The sequence below is a fragment of the Hyaena hyaena genome, unplaced genomic scaffold, assembly GCF_003009895.1.
Source record: "Hyaena hyaena isolate Hyena2069 unplaced genomic scaffold, ASM300989v1 scaffold_426, whole genome shotgun sequence".
NCBI lineage: Eukaryota > Metazoa > Chordata > Mammalia > Carnivora > Hyaenidae > Hyaena > Hyaena hyaena.
In genome coordinates, this window is record NW_024081061.1 from 720,557 (window position 1) to 747,451 (window position 26,895).

Consider the following 26,895-nt stretch of genomic DNA (forward strand, 5'->3'; position numbering starts at 1 on the left):
CACTCTATTGATATATCTTTTGGCGCACAAAAGTTTTTAATTTTGAAGAAGTCCACTTTACTTTTTTCTTGTTTCCTTGTGTTTTTGATGTCATCTAAGAAACCACTGCCAAATCCAAGATTACGAAGATTCATCTTTATGGTTTCTTTTAAGAGTTTATGGTGTTGATTCTTGTGTTTAGAGCTTTGATCCATTTTGAATTAATTTTTACATATGGAGTAAGGTAAGGGTCCAATTTTGTTCTTTTGCTGTGGATATCCAGTTGTCTTAGCACCATTTGTTAAAGAGACTATTCTTTCCACATTAGATGGTCTTGGCCATATTAATTGACCATAATATTATAATATATAAATGTATCAGAGTAACAAATGGTATACCTTAAATGGGTGCAAAGTTACATGTCAAATTTATTCAATAAACAACACAGATGTATGGGTTTGTTTCTGGGCTCTTCATTTAGTGCCATTGATCTGTATGTCTCTTCTTGTGCCACCGCTCCACTATCTTGATTACCTATGTCTGTAGTAAGTTTTCTTTTTTAATGGTTTTTAAAATTTTTATTTATTTAAAAATTTTTTTTAATTTTTAAAAAAATTTATTTCTAGGAGAGAGAGAGAGAGACAGCGTGAGCAGGGGAGGGTCAGAGAGAGAGGGAGTCATAGATTGAAACAGGCTCCAGGCTCTGAGCTGGCAGTCAGCACAGAGCCCCACGCGGGGCTCGAACCCACAAATTGCGAGATCATGACCTAAGCGAAAGTCGGACACTTAACTGACTAAGCCACCCAGGCGCCCCTAAAATTTTTTTTTAATGCTTTATTTATTTCTGAGAGAGAGAGAAACGGTGTGAACAGGGGAGGGTCAGACAGAGAGGGAGACACAGAATCTGAAACAGGCTCCAGGCTCTGAGCTAGCTGTCAGCACAGAGCCTGGCATGGGGCTCAAACCCACGAACCATGTGATCACCACCTGAGCCAAAGTCGGATGCTTAACCAACTGAGCCACCCAGGCACCCCATATTTTGAGAGAGAGAACGAGAGCGAGAGTGAGCGAGCTAGCAGGTGAGTGCATGCAAGAGGGGGAGGGGCAGAGAGGGAGAGAGAGACAGAGAATCCCATCCCCATCTGTGCTGACAGTGTGAGGCTTGAACCCAAGAACCACGAGATGATGACCTGAGTTGAAATCAAGAGTCAGATGCTTAACTGAGTCACCCAGGTGTCCCTCTACTTAAGTTTTGATATCAGGAAGTGTGAGTCTTCCAACTTCGTTCTTTTCCAAGTTTTGCTATTTGGAACCCTTACAGTTCCCTATGAATTTGAATATAAGGTTTTACATTTCTGCAAAAAAGGCCATTGGGATTTTGATAGGGATTGCATTGAATATATAGATCAGTTTGAGAGTATTACCATTGTAACTATATTTAGTCTTCCAATCCTTGAACACTAGATGTCTTTCTATTTATTTAGGTCTTTAATTTCTTTTGGCAATCTTTTGTAGTTTTTAGAATACAAGTCTTTTACATCCTTGGTTACATTTATTTCTAAGTATTTTATTCTTTTTAATATTATTGTAAATGAAAATTTCATTTTTTAAAAATTTTTAATGTTTTATTTATTTTTGAGAGAGAGATAGAGACAGCATGAGCAGGGGAGAGTTAGAGAGAGAGGGAAACACAGAATCCGAAGGCAGGCTCCAGGCTCTGAGCTAGCTGTCAGCACAGAGCCAGATGTGGGGCTTGAACCTACGAATTGTGAGATTTTGACCTGAGCTGAAGTCAGACGCTTAACCGACTGAGCCACCCAGGCACCCCGAAACTGTTTTCTTAATTTCATTTTATGATCATTCTTTGCTAACATAGAAATATAATTGATTTTTGTGTGCTCTTGTATCTTGCAACTTTCCAGAAGGTGTTTATTTTTTGGTATATTCTTTAGGATTTTCTGTATACAAGACATGTCATTTGTGAATAGGTATAGTTTTCCTTCTTCCTTTCTGAGTTGGATGTCTTTTACTTCTTTTGTTGCCTAATTGCTCTGGCTAGAACTTCCAGGACAATGTTGAGTAGAAATGGGGAAAGTGGGCATTCTTGCCTTTTCCTGATCTAAGGGGGAAAGCTTTTAGTCTTTTACCATTGAGTATGATATTAGCTGTGAGTTTTTGATGCCTTTTGGCATTCTGAGGAAGTTCTATTCCTAGTTTGTTGAGTGTTTTTTCTTTTTTGTTTGTTTGTTTTGTTTTGTTTTGTTTTTGTTTTTGTTTTTATTGTGAAAGGAGTATTGGATTTTGTGAAATACTTCTTTGGCATGAGTTGAGAGGATCATGTGGTTCCCCCATGCCTTCATTCTATTAATGTGGTGTATTACACTGATGGATTTCTGTATGTTGAACCCTTTGCATTACTGGGTTACATTCCATTTGGTCATGGTATATAATCCATTCAAAATGCTGCTGGATTTGTTTGCTAGTATTTTATTGAGGGTTTTTGCATTTATATTTCTAAGGGATAGTGTGATGTAGTTTTCCTGTGATGTCTTTGTCTGATTTTGGTATAAGGTAATGTTGGCCTTATAGAATGAGTTAGAGAGTTTTCCCTCTTCATTTTTGTGGAAAAATTTGAGAAGTATTGGTGTTCATTTTTCTCTAAATGTCTGATAAAGTTTACTACTGAAGCCATCTGGTTCTGGGGTTTTCTTTTTGAGGTTTTTAATCATTGATTCAATCTTTTTATTTCTTATAGATCTATTCAGATTTCCTACTTCTGCTTGAGCATTTTTGATAGTTTGTGTGTTTCTAGGAATTTGTCCATTTTATCTAATTGTTATTAATGGATTGTTTATTATTCTTGTTCTTCCTGTTACTGAGAGAACAGTGTTAAATTTTCCAACCAAGATTACGAATGTGGTGTTCTCTTTTTGGTTCTGTCAATTTTTGTCTTTTATGTTTTGAGACTATTTTATTAGGTGCATACACATTTAGGATGCTTATGTCATCTGATAGACTGGCCCTTTTATCACTATGAAAGTGTTTCTTTTTATCTCTAATAAGTTTTCTTGTCCTCAAGTCTATTTTGTCAGGTATTAGTGTGGTTATACTGGAGCTCTTTTGTTAGTGTTTGCATGTACAGTATGTTTTTCCATCCTTTGTTTCTAAGATTCTGTCCCCTTATATTTAAGAAGTCTTTTGTATGACAGACTTAAAAAATCAAGTCTGATAATCTTTGCCTCTTAATTTGATCATTTAATGAATTAATAATATAATTAAATTTAAACATACCAGGATACAATTTATTTTCTCTGACTTATCTGTTTTATGTTGCTTTTTTCCTCCTTTCTTGCTACTTTTGGATTATGTAAGTATTTTTTAGAATTTCCTTTTATCCCAGGGGTGTCTGAGTGGCTCCAGTCAGTTAACACTCTGACTCTTGATTTCGGTTCAGGTCATGATCTCACAGTTTATGAGATCCAGCCCTATGCCAGACTCTGTGCTGACTGTGAGGAGCCTGCTTGGGATTCTTTCTCTCCCTTTCTTTCTGTCTTTCCCCTGCTCATGCAATGTCTCTCTCAAAAAATAAACTTAAAAAAAAAAAAAGGAATTCCCTTTTATCCCATTAGCCTGTTAATTGTTCATTCTTTCACAATTCTTTAAAAAAATTTTTTTTAATGTTTTACTTACTTCTGAGAGAGAGAGTAAGACAGCGTGAGCAGGGGAGGGTCAAAGAGAGAGGGAGACACAGAATCTGAAACAGGTTCCAGGCTCTGAGCCGGCTGTTAGCATGGGGCTCAGACCCTCGAACCACAAGGTCATGACCTGAGCCAAAGTCAGAAGTTTAACCAACTTAACCATCCAGGTGCCCCTCAGAATTCTTTTTGTGGTTTGCAGCGTGCATCCTAACTTATGAATGTACTTTTCCCACTTCCTGAGCAATGAAATAACCTTAAAACACTTTAACTTCATTTCTCCATTTATTTCCCTCTCAACTTCTATATCACTGTTACCATCTTTTAAAATATTATATCTCGCTCTGTACTTTATTCCCCAGAAGACTTTCTTATTGTTGTTTTATACAATCAGTGTTCATTTTGATGTAGCCACCTTTTGGTTGCTCTTCATTCCTTTCTGCTTCTTCATGCTTCCATCTGGCATAATTTTCCTCCTGTCGGAAGAAGTTCCTTTAGTGCTTCCTTTCTTAATTTAATCTTTTTTGTTGTTGACATATGACTGGGGTGTTTTTCAGGGCCCCTTGTCCTTGCTGGGCCCTGCACTCCAGTCTTTGTTCTCCACTCCTTCTGGCGCTCTGTTGTTCAGCCTTTTGGCCACTGCTGGTAACTTGGCAAATGCTTCAGGGAGGAAACCTGCTCCTTATTGGGCTCACGTCTCCATGCTTCCTTTCTTTGCAGGATCTTTACCCTTGAGGTCCTCACTGCTCTGTATTTCTCCAGTGCCTTCCCACAGATGTTTTATTAATATCGTGACCAGCAATTGTTTCTATTAAGGAAGGTTCATTTGTAACAAGATAGCCTGTCATTTCTAGGATTAAAAATCTTGCCTGGTTATTTTTTGATTTTGAACTCCTGACTGGTGGCTGGGGTATGTTCAGTGCGTGGAACTCGGGTATTATTATCTCATATTCCTCTATTATGAATGCAGACCTAAAATGGCTATGCATGTATGTACATATATGTCCTTGTAAAATATACACATACACTCATGAAATATACTCTATCAAGGCACAGGTAGGATCTTGTCTCCTTAATCTTTGGAAAGGTATAGAAAATTCTTGCTTGTCAGCCACTTACAAAGCCCTATATTCCCTTATATTCTTTTTTCTGAATTATTCTCTGTGGTCTGTGAATGTCCCACATGATACTAATAGATTCTCTTTATGAAGATGGTGCTAAGGTCAATGAATATGGGAAGCTGTACATGGAATCCTCCCTTGGGAGACTCCCAACACAAAAGCACATTAAAGACTCTGAAACATGCAAATAAACTTATTTGATTATGAAGTCTTTTTTTGGGGGTGGGAGGGAATCCCTATTCCCATCTGTAGGTAAGTCTTGGAAGATACTGTCTTATAGCAAACCTAAATCCACAAAATCCTACACCAATAGGTATCTGGTGTTCAGGGGTCTTTGTCTTTACAAAGGTGAAGTGCCACCCCGTGTGTCCTCAGACGTGGGTATTGCAAGAAGAGTCTAAAAGAATGCACATCAGGTGTTGGGTTTGGAAAACTGGAGTCCCTCTGTTATTCAGTGGTTTAAAAAAGGCAGAACTTGGGGGTACAGTCATTCTCAGCTCTTTGTGCCTCCTGGAGTGATACCATCTGCTTGGGTTCCCTTGGCCCCAGCCTGGCCCAGCTCAGCATGGGGTACCCATGTGTGTTGATGGAAATTGATTTTTGATGCTCTTAAGACCAACCTGTCCCTCACTTCACCTACCTCTTGGAGGTCTTGCCGCCCCTCTGTACAGGTGAGAGGGTGAGACAGTTGTGACGGAATACACAGAGCTTCTGCTCAGCAGCCGAGAGGCCTGGGTTCAAGTCCTGGTGCTGTGTGACCTTGGGAGAGTTAACCATGGAGTAGCGGGTGAGAGCATGGGCTTTGGTGCCAGACACACTCAGCCCTTCCACTTCCTTGCTGTGTGATCATGGGCACGTCACTTCACCTTCCTGTACCTCAGTTTTCTTACCTGTCAGATGGGGATAATAATACTTATGTCACCTTCTCCTTGTTGTGAGAAGGAAATAAAATAATGCATGTCAAGTACAATCCCTTGAACATACTAGGCACTATTATATAATTTAGTCCAATCTGACTCCATCTGGGTGAGAGGAGAACTCCAACGTTTCATGATGCCTGAGGGTCAGAAAGAATCTTGAAAGTGAAAAAAGAGTTTTGTAAACTCTTGGAGACAAAGGGAAATTGAGGCAGTATTTTTCATTACTGCCCTTGATGCTGCCTCCTCCCTTCTGGCTGGGCAGGGCAGGGTGTGGGGATCATATAAGCCTCCGTCCCTACTCTCAGGTAGAACCATTTCTCTGTTACAGAACATTGGCAAGAAGATGTCCTGCCAGCAATTCATTGCGAACTTGGACCAACTGAATGATGGCCAAGACTTTGCCAAAGACCTGCTGAAGGTAAAACCTGTTAAGGGTTCCCTTGCCCCCAAGTGTACCTGGAGTGGGTGGGGAGGAGAGAGGTCTCTGCTCCACTAAACTTTGACAGTCTAGAATTTTTTAAAAATTTATTTATTTATTTTGGGAGAGAGATTGTGCATGCCTGTGTGTGAACAGAGGATGGGCGGAGAGAGAGGGAGACAGAGAATCCCAAGCAGGCCCCGCACTGTGAGTGCAGAGCTGGATGCAGGGCTTGAACTCATGAACTATGAGATGATGGCCTGAGCTGAAATCAAGAGTTGGACACTTTACCAACTGAGCCACCCAGAGCTCATAGATTTTTTAAAAAGTCATCTTTACACCCAATATGGGGCTCAAACTCACGATCCCGAGATCAGGAGTCTCATGCTCTACTGACTGAGCCAGAGTGGTGCCTACCTGACAATATAGATTTTTAATACTGGGGTCAGGGCCACCGTGACTTTGGGAAAGAGTTAGTGAACATTCAGTTGAACATTTGACTGTTATGTGTTCCCTGAGTTAGGCAGAGGGGTAGGCTTTGTGACTTGTTTTTGGCACTCCATTATCATCATTGCTGTTATGGTACTCCTCAAAACTGCCACCAGTTGTCACAGCTGCCACTGCCACCACCACTACCACCTTGATCACCACTGCCATCACAACAACTATCATTGTTATCACCACAGTGAAAACCCACCCATTTCTCCAAAATCACCAGGAATTAAGGGGTTCTAGTTTTCTTCTGAGGCTAGAGCCCAGGGCAGAACTCAAGCCTTTCAAGCCTGGTCAGGTCTCTGCCTTGGAGGAAAGAGGAGCAGGTTTATGGGGGTGGGGTAAGTTATGAGTTCACTTTTAGACGGTGGATTTGAAGGATATCATGATAGTAGGCGGGTAGTTGGATAATGAGCCTGGAGGTCAAGAAATAGAACATTGTCTCCATCACTCTTCTTAGCATAATTATTTTCTTCATCATTCAGAAGTGCTTGTTAAGAAGTATTTGTGAGGGGCACCTGGGTGGCTCAGTTGGTTAAGCATCCAATTTCAGCTCAGGTTGTGATCTCGTGGTTTATGGGTTTGAGCCTTGTGTCGGCCTTTGTGCTGACAGCTCAGAGCCTTCAGTCTGCTTTGGATTCTGTGGCTCCCTCTTTCTCTGCCCCTCCTCTGCTCATGCTCTGTCTCTCAAAAATAAATAAACATTAAAAAGAAAAAAAGGGGGCGATTGGGTGGCTCAGTCGGTTAAACATCCAACTCCAACTCAGGTCATGATCTCATGGTTCATGGGTTCAAGTCCTGCATCAGGCTCTGTGCTGACAGCTAGCTCAGAGCCTGGAGCCTGTTTCAGATTCTATATCTCCCTCTCTCTCTGACCCTCCCCTGCTCATGTTGTCTCTCTCTCTCTCAGAAATAAATAAAACATTAAAAAATTTTTTTAAAAAAGAAAAAAAAGATGTATTTGTGAGATCAAACAACCTCATCTCCCCATCCATCTCATTTACCCAATGTCCCATGCATCCATCCTTTTATCCATTCATCTACCTATAAATTCATTTACCTGCCCCTATGCTCAGCCATCATTCACACAATACACCTTCTACACCCATGAACTCTCACTCACCTACTCATTTCCCTACCTGTCCACCTACCCACCAACCTATCTACCCAACTCATCATCAAATCTATCCACCCATTTATCTGAACAATCATCTAATCACCCATCCCCCATTCATTTACCTATCCAACAAACAACTGTGAATCAAACACCCGTTTTGCCCCACTGGCTGAAATGATACTTCCTTACTGCATCCACATTACTAGAGGTAGATGGAGATTTCTTTGACTTTTTTACCTGAACTCCTCTATTTTTCTTTTCCCCTGTCCCAGACCCTTTACAACTCCATCAAGAATGAAAAGCTGGAATGGGCCATGTGAGTAGTGCCCATGGGCCCAGGTGTGGGGAAAGTGAATCAGTGGGAAGGAAAAGGGGGAGTGGCAGAGGGTACAGGGAAGTCACTCCTGTCACTCTCCATGGTGCTGATATCTCCCAGCCCAGGGATCTGGTGACCCCTGTCCAGCGGGTCAGCACCATATGTTGAGTTCCTCTTTGGGTACATTTTCTATCTTGATAAAAAGTGTGAAGTGTTTACATTGTTATGGAATAGATTGAACTATGACTTTAGTTTCAGGATGTTCACAACTTGTTTTCTGTACTGGGGGTATTGCCACTATTCCCAATGATGATAGTTTCCCTCTTGGGAGCTAAGCAGGCAGGAAGCATGAGTCCCCCTCTGACACCAAGAATATGACCATATTTAGGTAGTAACTTCTCTAGGTAGTGGGAAGGGGTGACTGTCCCCATAACTTCTTCCCTGGCAAAGGCAGTGAGACCTGGAGGTGCCCAGCCATCTGGAAAGAGGTGTGGTGAACTTTCTGGGTGGGGATACTGAGAGGCTCCTGGGGAAAGTGGCTGCCCCGCCCTCCTGTGCTCCCCAGGGCACCTTGGTCTTTGGGTACATGTAGAGATCCCGGGTAGGAATTGTTAGGAATTCCAACAACACTGGGAAGAGCTGGCATTTTTTCTACCAGGGTTCTAATGGGGATCCTAGACTTTAGAGGATCACCTCCCCCAGCATGTTTGTGGGGCTTTGGCAGCAGCTTCAGCCTGGCCATGAGTCATTGCTCCCTGAGGCTGGGCTTTCAGGGTTGGATAGAAGAGAAGAAATAAGGAATAAGACAAATGAGTTCTCCAACTTTGTGGTCACTGGTGAGGATTGGAGCTTGGAGGCCAAAAGTCAAAGCTCAGAGGACAGGGGTCAGAATCGAAGACTGAGGAGAGGGGTCAAATATATGGATCTGTGATCTGGCATTGGAACCTCCTTATCTGTGTTCTTCACCTCTGACTGCTTCCCAGAGAAGAGGTTGGTGGGGAGGGAGCATGTCCCTGTGGGGCTAAGACTTTATGGAGGCTGTGCTTAGGCCAACTATTTTCCTAGTGATGAGGATGAACTGAGGAAATCACTGTCTGAGCTGGTGGATGACAAGTTTGGGACAGGCACCAAGAAGGTGACACGGATCCTGGATGGTGGCAACCCCTTCCTGGATGTCCCGCAGGCTCTCAGTGCTACCACCTACAAGCATGGTGTGCTGACTCGGAAGACTCACGCTGACATGGATGGCAAGAGGAGTGGGTGTCAGGCGACAGAAGGGGCATGGGGAGGGATGCTAGTCTGGGGGAGGGTCTGGCCCTGTGACTGCTCCTCTGGGGTTGCACATCTAGGTAGACATGTAAGGGGAAGCAGGGGAGAAGATATTGGGGTGGGTGGTTGTGGCCACTCTACCCATACGCCCATCCCTAGCACCCCGTGGGAGGCGTGGCTGGAAGAAATTCTACGCGGTGCTCAAAGGGACCATCCTGTACCTGCAGAAGGTGAGAGACTGCCCCAGAGTCCTTACCCAGGAAAGGCCAGTGCTGTCTTCCACTGGTCCCTGCCTCGTGGTACCCAGACGGTCCCTGGCAGGACCTGGGGCTTAGGCAGATGCTGGGTCTTCCTCTCATTAAAACCTGACTCAGGCTCACTCAGAGCCTTGGGTTTTCAGGGAAGGGCCTTTTAAGTGCCCAGGAATCAGATGATACCCATTGGAAGTTCTCTTTGGGTCTTGGGACAAACCAGGGTGTGGAGAGGAAAGGCTGGAGTGCTTTGTTGGGGAGGGCATGGCGCCAGAGTGGCGGGGGCTGAGAATGGAAGGAGAGCAGAAGGGAGGGATGGTGAGGGTCGAGGAAGTGTGGGTTAGCAAACCAGAGCCTGGTGATGACAGATGCTTGCCCGCACCCCCCCCCTCCCCCCCACTGTCCAGGATGAGTACAGGCCTGACAAAGCTCTGTCTGAAGGCGACTTGAAGAATGCCATTCGTGTGCACCATGCTCTGGCCACCAGGGCCTCTGACTACAGCAAGAAATCCAATGTGCTTAAGCTGAAGACGGCTGACTGGAGGGTCTTCCTCTTCCAGGCACCGTAAGTAGGAGTGGGAGCCCCCTCACTCATATCCTGGCCTTAGGGCCTGCAGCATCGAGCCTACGCTGCACCCCTCTCCTCATCCATCTCAGGCGAGGTGCCCTTGGCTTGCCCTGCACGTCAGCCACAAGACCAACAGCTGGGGTCCCTCAGAGTAGAGGTTCTCATGTGTGGTCCTCAGGATCTTCTGGAAATGTGTTAGAAATGCAATTTCTTTGGCCCCACCTTAGACCTACTGAATCAGAAACTCCGGGGCTGGACCAGTGGTTGTGTTCTAACCAGCCTTCCAGGTGATTTCGTTGCTCACCGAATGAAGTCCCTAAGTCTGGGGCAGATGGAGTCTTAATGAACCATCCTTTACTGTAAATTGGGGTGGGGAAATGGATGGTAAAGTCTTGTCCATGGTTTCCCTGGAAGGCCTTCTGTCCACTCCCCTGCATCCTATCCTGTGACTTGAGATCGGAGTTTCATGTGTCAGATCAGCTTAAAAGGAGGGAGGCTGGTAGGTGACCTCTCAGGAGGAGACTGTACGTGCTGGACAAGGTAGTAGGAAAGGGACAGGAAGCCTCAGTGGGGACACTGCTTGTCCAGTTATCTCTAGGTTTGAGAGATCCAGGGATCAGCTGCTGGCTCTAGGTCCTCTTACTCCAGGTCTGTTAGCTCTGAACCTGGACAGCTTTATTTTCAAGTGAAAATCCAGGTCTTGCCTAGAAGCTGGGACAGTGGAGAGCTCCGTACATAGACTTGACCAGACCCATCCAGCCCCCATCTTGCCATCCCCCCTTACTCCTTTGTCCCCTTTTTGTGAACGGATTGGTGGTCTTCCTATGCCAGGCTAGTGCTGGGTCCAGGGTGCTGGGTGGGGGACAGGGAGTCCTATAGTGAGAAGCCGGTGCGACCTCCCTTCCCATCCTGTCCTTAGGAGCAAGGAAGAAATGCTGTCCTGGATCCTTAGGATCAACCTGGTGGCTGCCATCTTCTCAGCCCCGTCCTTCCCCGCTGCTGTCAGCTCCATGAAGAAGTTCTGTCGGCCCCTGCTGCCCTCCTGCACCACGCGCCTCTGCCAGGTACAAGCTCTTGGGACCCCACTGCCACCCCCTCAGACCGGTCCAGCCAGATCCCCCATTCACAGCCTCCACCTCAGCTCCTAGATGCTGCCTGGTCTTGGGCTAAGAGACAAAGTGAAGAGGCAGATATTCTCCTCCATCCCCATTGCACCCCAACCCCATTTACAGATGGGATGACTGAGGCCACACACCACACAGACGCCTGTGTTCTTCTCTGCCAATGGCAGTGTAGCCTGTGGATGTTATTGTAGGTCTGTGGGCATTGTGTGTATCTGAGCATGAATGTGAGAGAACGTGTGTGTCACAGGGAGCTGGGGACAGGCGAGACTCGGTTGGCCCTTTTGCTTTCCTCACCTACCCTTAAATACTTTATTTGTAGTCCTAAAAATGCCTACTCATCACTACGGGACTTTTTAAGGGGTGTTTTGGAGAGGAGAGGTTAAATGGTGGCCCACTACTTGGGAGGTGCAGGGCAGGAGGAGCTCCACACTGTCTGTCTTCGTCAGGGTCCCCTTCTGTCCTGGGCCCTTGCCCTGGGTCTCTCCACTGAGCTACCAGGCTGCAGCTTATGCCCAGAGCCCCTGCACGCACATGCGATGTACACACACACGACTGCATGCACGCATACACCATACAGACACACACGTGTGTGTGTGCATACACACGTGCCCTGTACCCACGCCCACACCACACACATGCATTCATACATACGCACACACATGCGGCCCATGGCTCACGCAGCACGGAGTGGTCTGGCCGTTCTTTGGTGGGTGGGATGTATGTGCGCACCTGTTGATCAATTGATGCTGATTAAAGAGAGGCGGGGGGAGGAGGAGAGTGGAGGGCCACTCCCTCAGGACCCCCACATACTTGATGACCCAGGCCAGGCCTCTGTTTCCCTTTGGTGAAGCAGATCCAGCAGGACAGGATTAGACTCGCCCCTGTGCCACCCTGAGAGTGGGCCCTCACAGTCTGGGACTTGTCTTTGCAGGAGGAGCAGCTGCGTTCCCATGAGAATAAGTTGAGGCAGGTGACTGCGGAGCTGGCTGAGCACGGGTGTCACCCTGTCGAGAGGGGCATCAAGTCCAAGGAGGCTGAGGAGAACAGGCTGAAGGAGCACTATCTCACTTTTGAGGTGGGTTCTCCGTGGGGGCGATTGCAAAGCACAGGGCTGGGGCGGGAGGAGGAAGCCAGCTCTTCCCCTGTCGCCAACATCATTCTACAGCCAGGGACTCCTGGTTTGGGGGCTCCTCACTTTGGGGGCTCCCCTGAGGTGCTCTTGAACCATGCACAGCCTCCTGTGGGCCACTCTCTGCACAGTCCAGCTGCCACTTGTTAATCAAACCCTTGTGCCCTCACTTGTGTTTCTCAAAGAGCTCCAGGTGGGCACCACCCTTCTCCAACCCCTTCTCCACCTCCGCTCCCCCCAGGACCCAGCCGCCCACTCCGGAAGTTGTTACAACAAAATCACAGACCGATGGAGCCTATCAGCATGGCCTCCTCCCCGTTTTGTCTCCTTTTCCTTTTCTGCAAATGTTTATCAAGAACAGCACCTAAATTCTCCCTTCTCCTGTCTTGCCTTTCCCTGCCCCCTTCTGCCTCCTGATGCTCTGCAAATGGTGCTGCTGGGGCATCACCCTCACCGGGTGAAGGAGAGGGGTGCAGCTTGTGGGAGGGAGGTGGAAGCCCCTTGTCCCTTTTGAATTTTTTTTTTTAATGTTTTATTTATTTCTAGGAGAGAGAGAGAGAGAGAGACAGCGTGAGCAGGGGAGGGTCAGAGAGAGAGGGAGTCACAGACTGAAACAGGCTCCAGGCTCTGAGCTGGCAGTCAGCACAGAGCCCGACGCCGGGCTCGAACCCACGAACCGCGAGATCATGACCTAAGCGAAAGTCGGACGCTTAACCGACTAAGCCACCCAGGCGCCCTGCCCCTTGTCCCTTTTGGACAGCCTTGTGTTGACCTGCTTGCGGGAGTGGACAGTTTAGAGGCCAAGACAGCCTCTGAAGCAGGAAGGGCAGAAAGAAACCAATCTCAATCTCTAGATTTCCACATTGGTTTTCTATTGAGGTATGAGGAAGAGAGAGTTCCCAGAAGAGATCCTGACCTTTAAAAAAACATAAAGCTGTACAGCTTTAAAGTCTTCTCACACCTACTCTCTCTGCAACATCAACATAGGGATGGCAAAAGCTACAGTGGACTGATCTCTTGCTAATTGCCAGGCAGCCGCGATTCCCTTCACGTCCCTTGTATTGATTGATTTAATCCTCATGTCAACTCTGAGAAATGAGTTCTGTTATTATCCCTATTTTACAGATGGGCAAATTGAGGCTCAGAACAGGTGGATCACTTAATTGAGGTGACAGTAAGAAGTGCAGGAGCCTGAATCCTAACCTAGGCATTCTAATTGTAACTTGCATCCGGGTCTTTCTCTCCTCCCCCTGGCTTAACTGGGGGAGGGTGTGTGTGGGGGAGGTGAGGCCCAGCAGCAAAGAGTCTGTCTGTGCGTGCGGCAGAGCTGTGTGAGAACACAGTCCTTTAGCCTCACCTTTAGCCCCTGCTTCTTCTAGGACCTCAGCCTCCCCTGACTGTGGTGAGGGCTGGAAGTTCAAAGTCAGGCCACATCCCCCCTTCTAAATGTTTACCACTTTATAACACTTTAAATAGCTTTTGAATGCACTTCTCTGTCCGTGACCTCACCAACACTGGACACTACTGAATGTTATAATCGTCACTAATCTGAGAGGTTGAACAAGGGGTATCTTATTTTATTTTATTTGTTTTCGTGTTTTTTAAATACTTTATATGGTAAAAATGGGGTATCTTATTTTAATTTGGATTAAAAAATGTTTTAATTGTGGCCAATACATGTAACATAACATTTATCATCTTAACCATTTTGAAGTATGTAGTTCAGTAGTATCGAGTCTCCTCACATTGTTGTGCAAGTAACCTCCAGAACTTTTTCATCTTCCCCAACTGAAATTCTATCCCCGTTAAACCACAACTCAACACCTCCCCCTGCACCCTGCCCCACTCCCCCAGCTCTGAGTTTGACTAGGTACTTCATATTAGTGGAATCATACAGGATTTCGGGTTTTGTCACTGTCTTGTCCTCAAGTTAATTCACATTGTGGCTTGTGTCAGAATTTCCTTCTTTTTAGGCTGAATAATATTCCATTGTGTGTAGATACCACATCTTCTTTATCTTTTCATATACTGCATTTGGGTTGCTTTCGTCTTTTGGCTATTATAAATGATGTTGTTACGAACATGGGTGTACAAATATTTCTGAGACCCTGCCTTAAAGTCTTTTGAATATATGCCCCAAAGTGATATATTGTTAAATCACAAGATAATGTTGTTTTTCACTTTGTTTTTTTCAAGTTTACTTATTTATTTTGAGAGAGAGAGGTGGGGAGGGGCAGAGAGAGAGAGAGGGAGAGAGAGAATCCCAAGCAGGCTCTGCACTATCAGCACAGAGCCTGACGTGAGGCTCAAACTCAGTAACTGTGAGCTTATGATCTGAGCTGAAATCAAGAGGTGGATGCTTAACCCACTGAGCCACCTTGACGCCCCTGTTATTTTTCACTTTCTGAAGAACAGCCCTACTGTTTTCTGTAGCAGTGTGCCATTCCAGTGTTCCCTGCATCCTCACCAACACACACTTGCTGAGTTTTCTTTGATAGTAGTTGTCCTAATAGGTGTGAGATAATATCTCATTGTGTTTTGATATGCATTTCCCTGATGATAACGATGTTGAGCAACTGTTCATGTGCTTACTGGCCATCTGTATGCCTTCTTTGGAGAAATGTCAATCCAGACATTTGCCTTCTTTCATTAAAAATTTTTAATGTTTGTTTATTTCTGAGAGACAGAGTGCAAGCAGGGGAGGGGCAGAGAGAGTAGACGCAGAATCTGAAGCAGCCTCCAGGCTCTGAGCTGTTAGCACAGAGCCCGATGTAGGGCTTGAACTCACAAACCATGAGATCATGACCTGAGTTAAAGTCAGACATTTAACCGACTGAGCCACGCAGGCATGCCAACATTTGCCATTTTTTTAATTGAGTTGTTTGTGTTTTTGTTCTTGAATTGTAGAAGTTTTTAATATATTTCATATATTTGTGGATACTAGACCCTTATTAGATACATGATTTGCAAGTGTTTTTTTCCAGTCTGTGGATTGCCTTTTCACTGTGTTGATTGTGTCCTTTGATATACAATTTTATCAAAGTTTTAAATTTTATTTATTTATTTAAAATGTTTTATTTATTTTTAGGGGAGAGAGAGAGAGACAGCGTGAGCAGGGGAGGGTCAGAGAGAGAAGGAGTCACAGACTGAAACAGGGTCCAGGCTCTGAGCCGGCAGCACAGAGCCCGATGCGGGGCTCGAACCCACGAACCGCGAGATCATGACCTAAGCGAAAGTCGGACGCTTAACCGACTAAGCCACCCAGGCGCCCCTCAAAGTTTTAAATTTTAAATCGAGCTTTAAATTTTATCTCATTTGTCTCTTTTTAGTTTTGTTTTCAGTACTTTTGGTGTCCTATTCAAGAAATCATAGCCAATTGGGGCGCCTGGGTGGCTTAGTCGGTTGAGCATCCGACTTTCACTTGGGTCATGATCTCGTAGTTCGTGGGTTCGAGCCCCGCATCGGGCGCTGTGCTGACTGCCAGCTCAGAGCCTGGAGACTGTTTCAGAGTCTGTGACTCCCTCTCTCTCTGACCCTCCCCTGCTCACGCTGTCTCTCTCTCTCTCTCCTAGAAATAAAAAAAAAAAAAAAGAAAGAAATCATAGCCAATTAACCTGAAATTTTAAAATTATGAGTGACATTTCTGTGCATGCCCCTTGCCCGTTTTTTTTTTTTTAATTGGGTTATCTCCTTTTTATTGATTTGTGAGAGCTCTCTGAATATTAAGGAAATTAGTCTTTTGTTGTTGCATAAGGTACAAAAATATTTTTGCATTTTGTTGCTTGTCCTTTGACTTTGTTTTTGGCCTTTCTCTGCCCTTTCTCCAGAAAAGCCGTTATGAGACCTATATCCACCTCCTGGCTGTGAAAATCAAAGTGGGCTCAGATGACCTGGAGCGGATTGAGGCCCGGCTAGCCACCCTGGAAGGGGATGACCCTTCTCTCCGCAAGACACACTCAAGCCCGGCCCTCAGTCAGGGCCACGGGACTGTGACTGGCAGCAAAACTATGAAGGATACCACCGGGCCTGATACTTAGCTGGCATGGATGGCAGGCCCCAGAGGCAGGCAAATGCCCCCAGAGGGGTCAGTGAGCACAATTCCAGCCAGGGGCCACTTGCACCAGCTCCAGGCAGTTGACAGGCAGCCAGAGGGTTGCAGAGACCCCTGTGGGCCAAGGAGATGGAGGTGCTCTTCATGGTGTTGATCTTGCATCCTGGGGTATTTCTGGGCCTCAGACCTTCTCCCCAGCCCTCACATTCCTCTCTACCATGGAGCCTCATTTTGTAGGCTGGTTGTATGCATGTTCTAGACACCATCTCACTGGGAAAGGAGGACCGGCCGCTGGCTTCCCAGGCCCTCCCCTCCTCACACGTTCCTCCCCTCATCTCTCTTGTTTCCAAGGGCAGGTCTTGACTCCAGGTCTCAACTTGCATCCTTGGCCTTTCCCCTCCTCCTTCTTCAGACTTGACCAGCAGCAGGTCTGCAGACCACCAGCACCATCCTCTCCTCCCTCCCCCCAGTAGCTTCTGGAACCATGCCCTGTTCTCCTGCCTCCCTGTACAATAATCCAGGACCCGGGCCTGCTCCCTCGATGCCAAGCAGTCTCCACTCATGTGTGCGTTCACACCTCACTTTCCATTTATGGAGGCCACTACTTCTTTCTTTTATACGGACAAAAGTGTATATATATATCAGAATTATATATATGTATAAGGAATCCCTTTCAAGATGATTTTGGAACTGATATCAGGATGAACTAAGATGAAGGAAAAGCCTTTTTCAGAACTCCACCTGTTAGCAAGGAGGGCTGCTATCTAGCCCCCCGGTGGCCCTGACACTCTGGGAGGGCAGGTGGAGGCAGTGACCTCCTCTCACCGCTTTTCCCCCTCTTCCGGCTGACCTGTGATTACACTGCTCTTACAGTTGATGCTTTGGAATAAAGAGACAGTGTGTGTGTATGCCACCCTATCTGTCCCATGGGCATCCTGGGGTGTGAGTGGGACGGACCGTGGCCCTGTTTATATTTTGGTCTTAATGTTGGTGCTGCCAAGTCTCTGAGCTACAGAGGTGGCCTCGTGTACAGATCTACCGCTACAGGAATAAAAGACACTCTGCCTTGCAAACAGCCACTTGTCAACAAGCCCAAAGATGTCTGGTGGGGGAAGGTTATGGAAGTCAGTAATTCCTGGTCTTGGAAAAAAAATGGAATAAGAAGTGGCTGATTGTTTTTTAAGGTGATATTTCTTTCACTCTTTTAGTGACTCACAAAGGCTCACTAAGGACATGCTTGGGAAGGATAGACAGATCTGCCACGTGATGATCACAGACTAGAATCCTGTACACCCTCATTCCTCAGACTGACAAGTGGTGGGGTGATGGGAACCTCAGTGTAGCTTTGATGAGCAAATCCTTTATATTTTTAAAATAGATTAGTCTGGGCAGCACTCTGACCTCAGTGGTAACATATTTAGTTAGTTGGAAGGTTGGCTTATCTTGTTAAGTACCTAACATTTACAAGCACGCTCCCATTTGACGCAGGGGATGTATGAGTCTGTGGAAACATGTAGTGATTTAAATCCAGGTTATTTCATTTGGATCAGCTGAAGTGTATTTTACACCTGGACCACCTGGCCCTTTCGTTTTGCTGGGGGGAAGTACATGTTCATTTAAATGAAATAGAAAGAGCAATGTAATGTAAAAGAGCTCTCTGTACTCTCTCTGGGCTGGCTCCAAGGTCTCTGATTTTTGGGGTCAGTTTCCCACCCTCCATCTCATGAGGGTGGGTGAGTGACAGCAGAGAAGCAAGCTTCTGTCTGCTGCAGACAGATAGGCTTCCCTGAGCACTAGTGATGTTTCCCATCAGTAAAAAAATCTTTAGTTCACTTTCTCAATTGTATAATTATTTATTGTAAATTATATACATGTACTACTGTACTAAAATATTATGTACATTATAAAACATACACAAAAATAGAAATTTAAAAAGATGAGATGAAAATAAATCTAAATCAAAGTTCTAATTTTTTTCCTGCATTCTAATGGACCATTACATTCCCCCACAACCTCTGCCCCTAATATGCCCATTTTCCAGGACTGTCCAAATCCAGAGGCTGGAGGCCCACAGGCAAGATGCAGTAAGTGGTTTGCGCCACCTGGTGGTCCTGGGAAGTGGCTGCGGACTCAGGGACTTCTGGGGACTGACCCTTGATCACAGCCTTTCTTTGAGCCTTCATTTTCTCATTCAGAGAAGGTCAACAGTGCTGCACACTGTGCTAGGTGCTGAGGATACTGTGGTGAGAAGAGGATTGAGCTGCTCCCTGTCCACGTGGGGCTCACAGTCTAGTGGGGAGGGGGACAGGCTGTCACCATTACCATTTGGGACCCTGGGAGTGCTGGGGAGAAAGCCAAAACTGACCTGGCAAAGAGAAGAAGACTGGACAAGTGGAGAAGAAGACCAACTCAGGAAGCCGCCTGAATGTCCTAAGTGCTCGTGGGGGACAGGGTGGTAGCAGGGAAGCCACTTAACAGGGCTAAACCTCTTCCTGATGGCCACTAAAGATGCCCTAAGGCATCGATTTGGGAAGCACAGAGGAAAAAGAGCCTCTCTGGCCCTACCTGCTCCCAGGTCCCATTCACACTTGTGAAATGAATGGGTGACAAATTAGATGAAGTTCTGGCCTTAGACTCTTAGTAGGTATTTTGGAATCCAGAGCAGGTAACAAAGCTACCAAATTACTTGATACAACTACTTGGGGTCATGAGAAGGCCAAAGGGTTCACCAAGAGGTCATTCACAATTAGTGGGGTTCACAAAGAGGTCAGTGGGTTCTCTGGAGTCATAGAAGTGGTTTCTGACTGAAAATTTAGAAGGTAACAGCAATTCAGAGCCCTCAGAAGGGTCATATTGACACTGAGGGCTCCTGAAAAGGCCAATAGGTTCATCAAGAGGTCATTCACAACTATTGGGGTTCACACAGAGGTCACAAATCACATAGAGGAATTATTGGCTGCCAGAAAAATTTAAAGCCAACAGCAAACTCAGAGCATGCAAAGGGATTTAAATGAGATCATCAGATGGGCCCTGGGAGAGGTGATTTGCAGGTTTATGTTTATTTTCCTTTGTTTTTTAATAACAGGTACTTCCCCCCCCCCCCAGGACCCCCACAATGAACACCATGACTTTAGTTCCTTCTTTACTTTTCCCCATCACCTCCCTTCATCCAGTTTTTGCCACTCTGCGTGATTCAAGAATGCAAGGCACAGGATACCAACATCATCATCAAATTAGCCAATAGGCATCATATGCCAGGAGCAATACTGGGTGCTTTATATATAATCTCCACAGTAACCCTTTGAGGTAGGTATCAGTATCACCCTCTAACAACTGAGGAAACAGCAGCCTAGAGAAGTCACATAGCCCGGGAGGGGCAGAGCTAGAATTTGAACTCAGCCCCTCTCAACCTTAATTAAGCCTCTCTGTCCCTCACATTTGTAGGTCTCCAAACTGACCACACACGTTCTGGGGGCAATCACGCATGTGTGCACACATGGCAATCACCTAGGCTCTTTGGATAGACGGCTCCCTTAGGTCTGGCTGGAACATAAGGGTTCCTGGCACTGGTTTAATAAATTAGTCAACGAAGGAAAAGGCTTCTTCACCCTGGATGGCCATCTGCCTTCTCCATGCCTTCCTCAGAGACTGCAGGTATAGACAGGCCCTGGCTCTGAGAGGGGCTATAAAGTTGGGAAAAGCACAACACCCTGTGGGCTTACAAGCTGCAGCAGCTGTGGTCTTCCTGGCAGCCAAGGGTACCCATTATGCCACCCTGCATGTCCAGGCTTTGCCTGTGACATGTTTGAGGCCCCAAGGGTCATCTTGCCTCAGCTGCCCCAGTGCCAACCCCACAACCCTTCCCTCCTCACCCACATAGGCCCGGAAACTGTTGCCTCAGTCCAGCCCAAAGAGCTGCAGGGCAGGAAGTGGGCCAGGGTTCTGAGGCTGAGCTCAAAGCAGAGTAATCTGCATCAGCCCCTTGGCCAGGTTCCCCTGAAGCCAGGGGGGATACCTGGTGAATAATCTTCGAGGAGGGTTGGAGCCTGTCCTGGGAGCTGAAGCCAGGGAGATGAGAGGGAAGGTCTCTCCCTCCCAGGGCATAGCCTGGCCCTCTCCGGTCTCCGCACCAACATCCATCCATCTCCACCCAGGTCCTCATTCTGTCTTCTCTCCTTACCTGGGGCTAGGCACACACAGTCAAACATGAGTTATTTCTGATTTTATTTATAATATAAAAATGTTCAAGTGTCAACAGTCAGGTGTTTGGACATTTCAGGGCAGGGTTCTTTGTCTGTTTGTTTAAACAATTACCTTTTTCGACAAATTAGCAGTGGACCCAGTTTTGCGGGGTGGGGAGGGAGTGGAATTCATAGGTGACTTGGGGTCTGGAAGGAAATGGTGTTACTTTATTGCTAAAAGGGGAATCAAATACACTGTGGAGTGGCTCTTCTCGGTCCCAGTGTGACCATGCATCCAATCTAAAGAATCTGAAATGCAAAGGACATGCAGGCATAAAATAGAAAAGACAACCTGTAAACGAAGGTGCTGCAGAGGACGGAAGGGCATCCTGGAGGCCACAGGGGAGGAGGAGCTGGAACTTTGGGGCCCTGGCAGAGCTGCCCCCTCCCTGGGGCCGGCGCTGTTGGGAAGACCTCTTTCTCAGTGCCCCCTCCCTTAGCAGCTGTGAGGAGCGGGGAGGCCCCCCTCCCCATTCTGGTTGCTGTCGCTGGGCCTCAAGTCTCCTCCTGAAAGTTACCTGACCTCAACTCTAGCTCCAAGCCTAGGATCCCTGCCTTCTCCTCAGGGTGTCTGGGGCTGAAGACCTCGCCTGGGGGCAAAGCTACTGCTGTCCTCATTTCCTTCCTCGGGGCCAAGGCTCTTCCAGCCCCCACCCTTGCCCCCACTAGCACCCAGCAGCCTTTTCTTTGCAGGCTTCCTCCCACGCCTGCCAGCTGGGGATCCTACGTTCCCCTCACCCCCACCCCACAACCCAGACTTCTCTCCAGGAGCTCCAGATTAGCGTACAGCAAAAGGCACCACAATATAGGTTTCTATTAAAGAGTCAAAAAATTGGCCCATCTCTCTTTTTTTTTGTTGTTTCTTTTTTTTTTCCGAAGCTGTAAATCAGGATGTTACATATAAAGTTTCCCTATAAAAACGTCTTTGCCGTTAGCTAGTATTATAAGACAATTTTTGCTAAAATGAAAATAAAACATTTTGTTATACCTTTTTCCTTTTATAGAAAATAAAAATATTTTTATTTCTTTTTTTCCTCCTTTCTCTCTCCAGGCGGTGGTCTCTGTTCTCCTTAAAGACAGTGGGGCAGGCGAGGCGGAGGGGGGCGGCTGGGGCCCCTAGAGGGGCGCAGAGTCCTGCTTGCCCCGCGGGGGCGGCCCGCGGCTGTGTCTGCTGCTGGCCCGCGTGCTGTGGCTGTCCAGGGAGTAGTAAGTCCTGCTGTCGGCCGCCGGACACAGCGGCGGCGAGTCCGAGCGCAGCGCATCGTGCGCCGCGCGCAGGCCGAGGAAAGGCGTGCTCTCTGCCGCCAGCGCCCCGTCCGCGTCGTCGTCCGAGCCTGAGGCCGAGCCGCCACCAGAGCCGCTGCTCAGCGACAGCGAGTCCCGCGCCGCGCGTGCGCGCTGCGCCGCCAGACCGTTGAGGCGCGAGCGGCGCCAGCGCCGGGGCCCCGCCGACGTCCTGCGGGACGCGCCGCGAGCGCGCGGCCGCGGCGGGGGCGGGGGCGCGCACTCCTGCGTGGTCTCGTACTCGTCGTCCTCTGGGATGCGGAAGGGGCTGGCGGGCAGGCTGCCCAGGCTGCCGCCCAGCGCGCAGGCCCCGCGCCGCGGCCCGGGCCCCGCCGCGGGGTAGTAGTAGCTGTCGTAGCTGCGCTGCATGTCCGCGCCGGGCCCCGGCCCGGGGCCAGGGGGCGCCGGCTGCCGCAGAAGCGGCTGCTGCTCCGCCAGGCGGTAGCTGATGGGTGCGGCCGGCGGCAGCGACACTGCGTGCGCGGAGTTGGGAGACGTGATCTCAAAAGTCGGCACCTGCGTGGCCAGCGAGTAGTGGAAGTCCACTGGAGAAAGGCGCGCGGGCGTGGTCAGTGCTGACACGTACCTGCGGGGAGATGCAGAGGCGTGGGCCGGGGGTTACGGGGTTGCGGGTTGCGGTGGAAGGGGTGGGCCGCGACCGAAAGCACTGGCAGTGCCTGGGATCCCGCCCGCCCGAATGATAGTGTCAATCCTCAGTGACCGTAAGCAATTTCCTTAACCTACCCCAGGCTCGGTTTCCTTATGCTTTAAGAGGGGCTAACCACAGTGCGCATTCCAGGCCTTTGGTGGAATGATTCCATAAATGTATCACATGGGATGTGCCACTGCCTGCCCGATGCTCCTCTATGAATGGTCCTTTTGGTGTGAGGGATGCGCACAGTCACCAATATTCTTGAAATGTTACTTTGGGTCAGGCTCAGGCTGGGGCATTTTACATGCACCATTTCGTCTAATCAGTAATTCTGTAAGACCCTTACCTTAGTCCCGTACCACACATGAGAAAAATGAGACTCAGAACATTTTAGTGACTTGCTCGAGGTTCACACAACGGGGAAGTGGTAGGGCTGCGATGTGAACCGATGCCAGGCAGGAACCAGGACTTAACACTTCCCTGCCCTCCAGAGTCCTCATTACTCTCTGAATCGTCTGACTTCCCTCTCCCACATGGACAGCCAATTAACCGCCCTACCCCATCTTCTGGAACACCCCCTTTGCCCTGCTCTACCACATCCTGGGCCTAGTTGTTCACTCTGGTTATTCCCCCACTCCAGGGTCTCTCCTCCACTGTGCAGTTTCCAAAGCAATCTTTTAAAGTCAGTTTTGCTTAAGGAGGCCCTTCCTGCTTACCCATCCAGGGCCCACATCCTAAGCAGACCCCAGGGCCATCAGCTATCTCTGTGGCCCCAGCCTACCTGTTCAGGCCCAGCTCCATTCTCCCAGCATCTCACCCTGCTCTGGGCATCTCACTCACTAGCCATGTTCTTAAGTGCCTCTGCTAGTAGACTTCAGGGTCCTCCCTTGCCTGGAAAGCTCTCCCTGTCTCTCTGCCTCCCAACCATCAAGAAGTCCTATTGCTTTGGTAACAACAGCTACACCTAGTGTAGCTAGGTAGGAGGCAGAGAGCTTTGTGCACGTGATCTCTGATGGCCTTCACAAGACCCATGTATGATAGGTATTGTTTTTCATGATCCACAGCTGAGGAAACAAGGCACAGGGATGATCAACCTGCTTTAAATCACACAGGTGGTGGAGTTGGGCTTTGAACGGTTGGGTTTGGAAAACCTGGCTGCTTCCTAGAGCCTGCAGTTCGACTGGGTCTATCTGTCCTGGTGGGATGGCCTGTGCTTAGTGCGTTCCATAGCTGTGAGCTTCAGTGGTTTGTGTCCATGGCTGGGAGCTTCTCAGGAGCAAAAACGAGGTGGACCATCTCTGAATGCCCAGGCAGGCCTGCTCAGTGAGGGCTGGCATGGAGTAGGTGAAGTAAGAGCTGGAGAGCATTTCAGTTCAGCCTGGAGTTCCCAATACTGTGCACCTTTTCTCCTCCCACAGATCCCTCTTGCTAAGGGACACTGGAGGGCTGAGTAAGGTAGAGGGCTGGCCTCCTAGGACTCCTGGCTTGGAGTCAGGGAAGAAGGGGAGTTTCCTGGTTCTCACTGCATCCATTGCTCGGAAACCCGATGGTGTCTGGATCCCCGGACCTTGTTGCTGATACTGCCAGGGCCTGCAGTCCTTGGCTCAGGCCCAGCCTGCACTGGTCATTCTCTTTGCAGACAGCCTCCCCTCCCACCCTTCAGTCTGCTCCATCTTGGTGTCTTTCTGTTCCCACTGGGACATGGAGCCTCTGGGTGACACCAGGGTCAGGCTACCATATGTTCTGGCATGTCCAGAACAGCCCCTGTTTGTTCCTGATGTTCTAGTGCAACTATAACATCCCCTTCTACTTTGAAAAGTGTCCTAGTAGGAAAATTAAATTAGATGGTCACTCCACACCAGGGTGCACTGGCCCAGACTTGGTCCCAGTCTGTCATTAACACGCTGATGACCCTGAGCAGATCATTCCACCTTTCAGGGACCTTGCTTGCCCATCTGAAAAAGGGACATGAGAATCTTTGGAGTGTCTCTGAGGTCCCCTAAGGGTCAGCCCTGGGTCAATGGGGCCAGTCTCTGGCCAAGGTGGGGCACAGGTCATGAGATAGGAACTGACCTCTCGCTGTGTGGGGAGTCGCGCAGGGAGTCAATGGAGTCATGGTAAGGTGGCACGGCAGCCCTGCGCCGCTCCTCCAGGCTGTAGGCTGCTGCCCGCCGTGCCCGGGCCTCCACACACGCTGGGCTGTTGCATTTGCTGGTGCCCACTGATGACAGCATGATGCCCGACTGGGAGTCAGAGGTCAGGCTTTCAGAACGTTCCAGGCTCCACGTGTGGCTCTCATGCCTGGAGAAGCCAGGTGGAGGTGAGGTGAGGGATCAGGAAGGGGCAGAACAGCCTAGCAGGTGTGCTCCCAGGTCCACCCCCTTCCTGGTTCTTTGCTTCACTTCAGGCGCCCTCAGCTCACTGCCCTTCTCCACTCTGAGCTGACATGTAGTATGATGTAGGGAAAAGGAGGGCTAGGGTCCTGTAGATGGGTGCACCCGAACATGTGTAAGCCTTTTCTTTTCCTCTGTGCAACCAACCTCCCCCTACCCTCAACCCGGGGGGCTCGTGTCTGGGACCCTTCCATTCCCATGATCCCTAGCCACTTATGTCAGGAGCACAGCCCCAGTGGCCAATACATGTGGGCCTGGCCTATTCCATGCTGCTCCCCAGGGAAGAAGGAGCATGTTGTGAGCTGTATGAACCTTTGTGCTTGGGTGGACAAAGAAAAGGAAGTGAAGGTAGACTAGGTTCATAAGGGCAGACTCAGGAGAGGGCATCTAATAGGTCTGAGTGTTTGAATGAGGAGGGATTTTTATGCCAGATCATTCGGTGCTAATAAGGTCCAACCCAAACCACGTGTTAGGTGGGAGCACAGTGATACTGTTATTCCTCTGGGGTTGGTTTATACTGGAAAAGGGACTCTGGTCCCCTGAGGATGGATGAATGTTTGGTGGTGTGTTCTGGTCTGAAGTCCTCCACCTTTACTGTCTGACTCAAAAGGACCCTCAGTCCAGGGCCTAGCCTGGCAGGGGGGTTTCTTTGTGTCTTCTGGCAGATGTGTGCGTGCTTTCTGTGGGCGTGCATATAGGACTCTGCAAATCTCTGTGGGCCTCGGAGGTACCCACCTGTGGCTGGAGGTGGGTGTGGCTGTGGAACAGTGGTGAGAAGGAGAACAGGAGTGGCTCCCAGAGAAGGTGGTTTCCGTTTCCCTCCGGATGACGTGGTCTGTGGCTGGCACATTCTTGGAGATATACTGCAACAGACACAGTTGGGCGGGAGTTAGTGATGAGTGACTGATGAGCCCTCCTTCCGGGCACGGATGGGGAAGTGAAGCACTAAGCTTCAGGTTGGGGAGTGGTCCACTGGATAAGTGGCATGATGTTAGGGCAGCGGTGGCCCCAGCAGATCCACCCCTTAAGGAAGTGGGCAAAGCGAGGCCAGTCTGGTGAGGCTAGGCTAGGCTAGTGGGCAAGGCTGAGCACTGGATGGGCTGGCTTCTGCCCTGGTCCTTCCTTGCAGGGCACATGACAAAGGCTGGCTGTACAGAGAGGGGGTTCTGGTAACACCACTCACATCTGCCATCTGGATCTCCTCAGGGTCCAGCCGGGGATGGCTGGGTCCGTTGGCCAAGCTCCGATTCTGGTGGGCTGGGCACATGTTCTGCCGGAGGTGATTGTGCATCTGCTTCCGCTGTTTTCTGCACAGGAGAAGGGTGTGTTAGCTGGGCACTCCCTCCATACAATGTATGAAATTTCCCAGCTGCCCCTCCAGGGGAACTATTCTACCTCTGCCCTGGATGCCGGGGCAGCCTCCTGCTACCTCTCTACCCTGTGTCAGGCTGCTCTCAGCCAGGACCCCGCCGATCTGCCTCCTCCCATCACCACCAGCTTGAATTTAGCAGGACCTGAGCAGAGTGGTCCTGAGCCTTGGCTCTGCTGAGAGAGTAGAACTCTACCACATCCTCACTGTGTAATCGTGGGCCAGTTACTTAAACTCTCCATGTTTCACTTTCCTCATTGTAAAGTGGGGTGGCCATTTACCCATTCCAAAGTCTCCTCAGAATTAAGAGCAGATAAAATATTCTGGCACCAGCCCACCTACCCACCGATTGACTGATTCATTCATTCATTCATCTGCTCTTTCTTGGGTTTTTGCTATGTGCCAGATGCTGTTTTGGAAGAGTGAAGGGGACAGACAGAATCTCTACCCTCGTGGGGCTGGCAAGCCAGTAGGGGAGGCAGATAATAAACACATAAACAAGATAC

General features: G+C 48.4%; 2 protein-coding genes across 4 annotated transcripts in view; one reads left to right on the forward strand and one right to left on the reverse strand.

Annotated features, from left to right (window-relative positions):
* The window catches only part of PSD2 (pleckstrin and Sec7 domain containing 2), a 57,419-nt gene extending 39,894 nt beyond the window's left edge, over nucleotides 1-17,525 (forward strand). The window contains exons 9-16 of the mRNA XM_039252708.1: nucleotides 6,044-6,133; nucleotides 8,015-8,058; nucleotides 9,124-9,314; nucleotides 9,487-9,557; nucleotides 9,986-10,143; nucleotides 11,066-11,210; nucleotides 12,202-12,345; nucleotides 16,227-17,525. Coding sequence (XP_039108639.1) covers nucleotides 6,044-6,133; nucleotides 8,015-8,058; nucleotides 9,124-9,314; nucleotides 9,487-9,557; nucleotides 9,986-10,143; nucleotides 11,066-11,210; nucleotides 12,202-12,345; nucleotides 16,227-16,436 — 1,053 coding nt within the window. The 3' untranslated portion in view covers nucleotides 16,437-17,525. The remainder of the gene's footprint in view (nucleotides 1-6,043; nucleotides 6,134-8,014; nucleotides 8,059-9,123; nucleotides 9,315-9,486; nucleotides 9,558-9,985; nucleotides 10,144-11,065; nucleotides 11,211-12,201; nucleotides 12,346-16,226) is intronic.
* Nucleotides 17,526-21,454: 3,929 nt separating this feature from the next.
* The window catches only part of NRG2 (neuregulin 2), a 185,288-nt gene continuing 179,847 nt past the window's right edge, over nucleotides 21,455-26,895 (reverse strand). For all 3 annotated transcript variants that reach the window (XM_039252712.1, XM_039252713.1, XM_039252715.1), the window contains 4 exons: nucleotides 26,204-26,327; nucleotides 25,756-25,883; nucleotides 24,701-24,928; nucleotides 21,455-22,561 (listed from right to left, as the gene is read on the reverse strand). In XM_039252712.1, coding sequence (XP_039108643.1) covers nucleotides 21,808-22,561; nucleotides 24,701-24,928; nucleotides 25,756-25,883; nucleotides 26,204-26,327 — 1,234 coding nt within the window. In that variant the 3' untranslated portion in view covers nucleotides 21,455-21,807. The remainder of the gene's footprint in view (nucleotides 22,562-24,700; nucleotides 24,929-25,755; nucleotides 25,884-26,203; nucleotides 26,328-26,895) is intronic.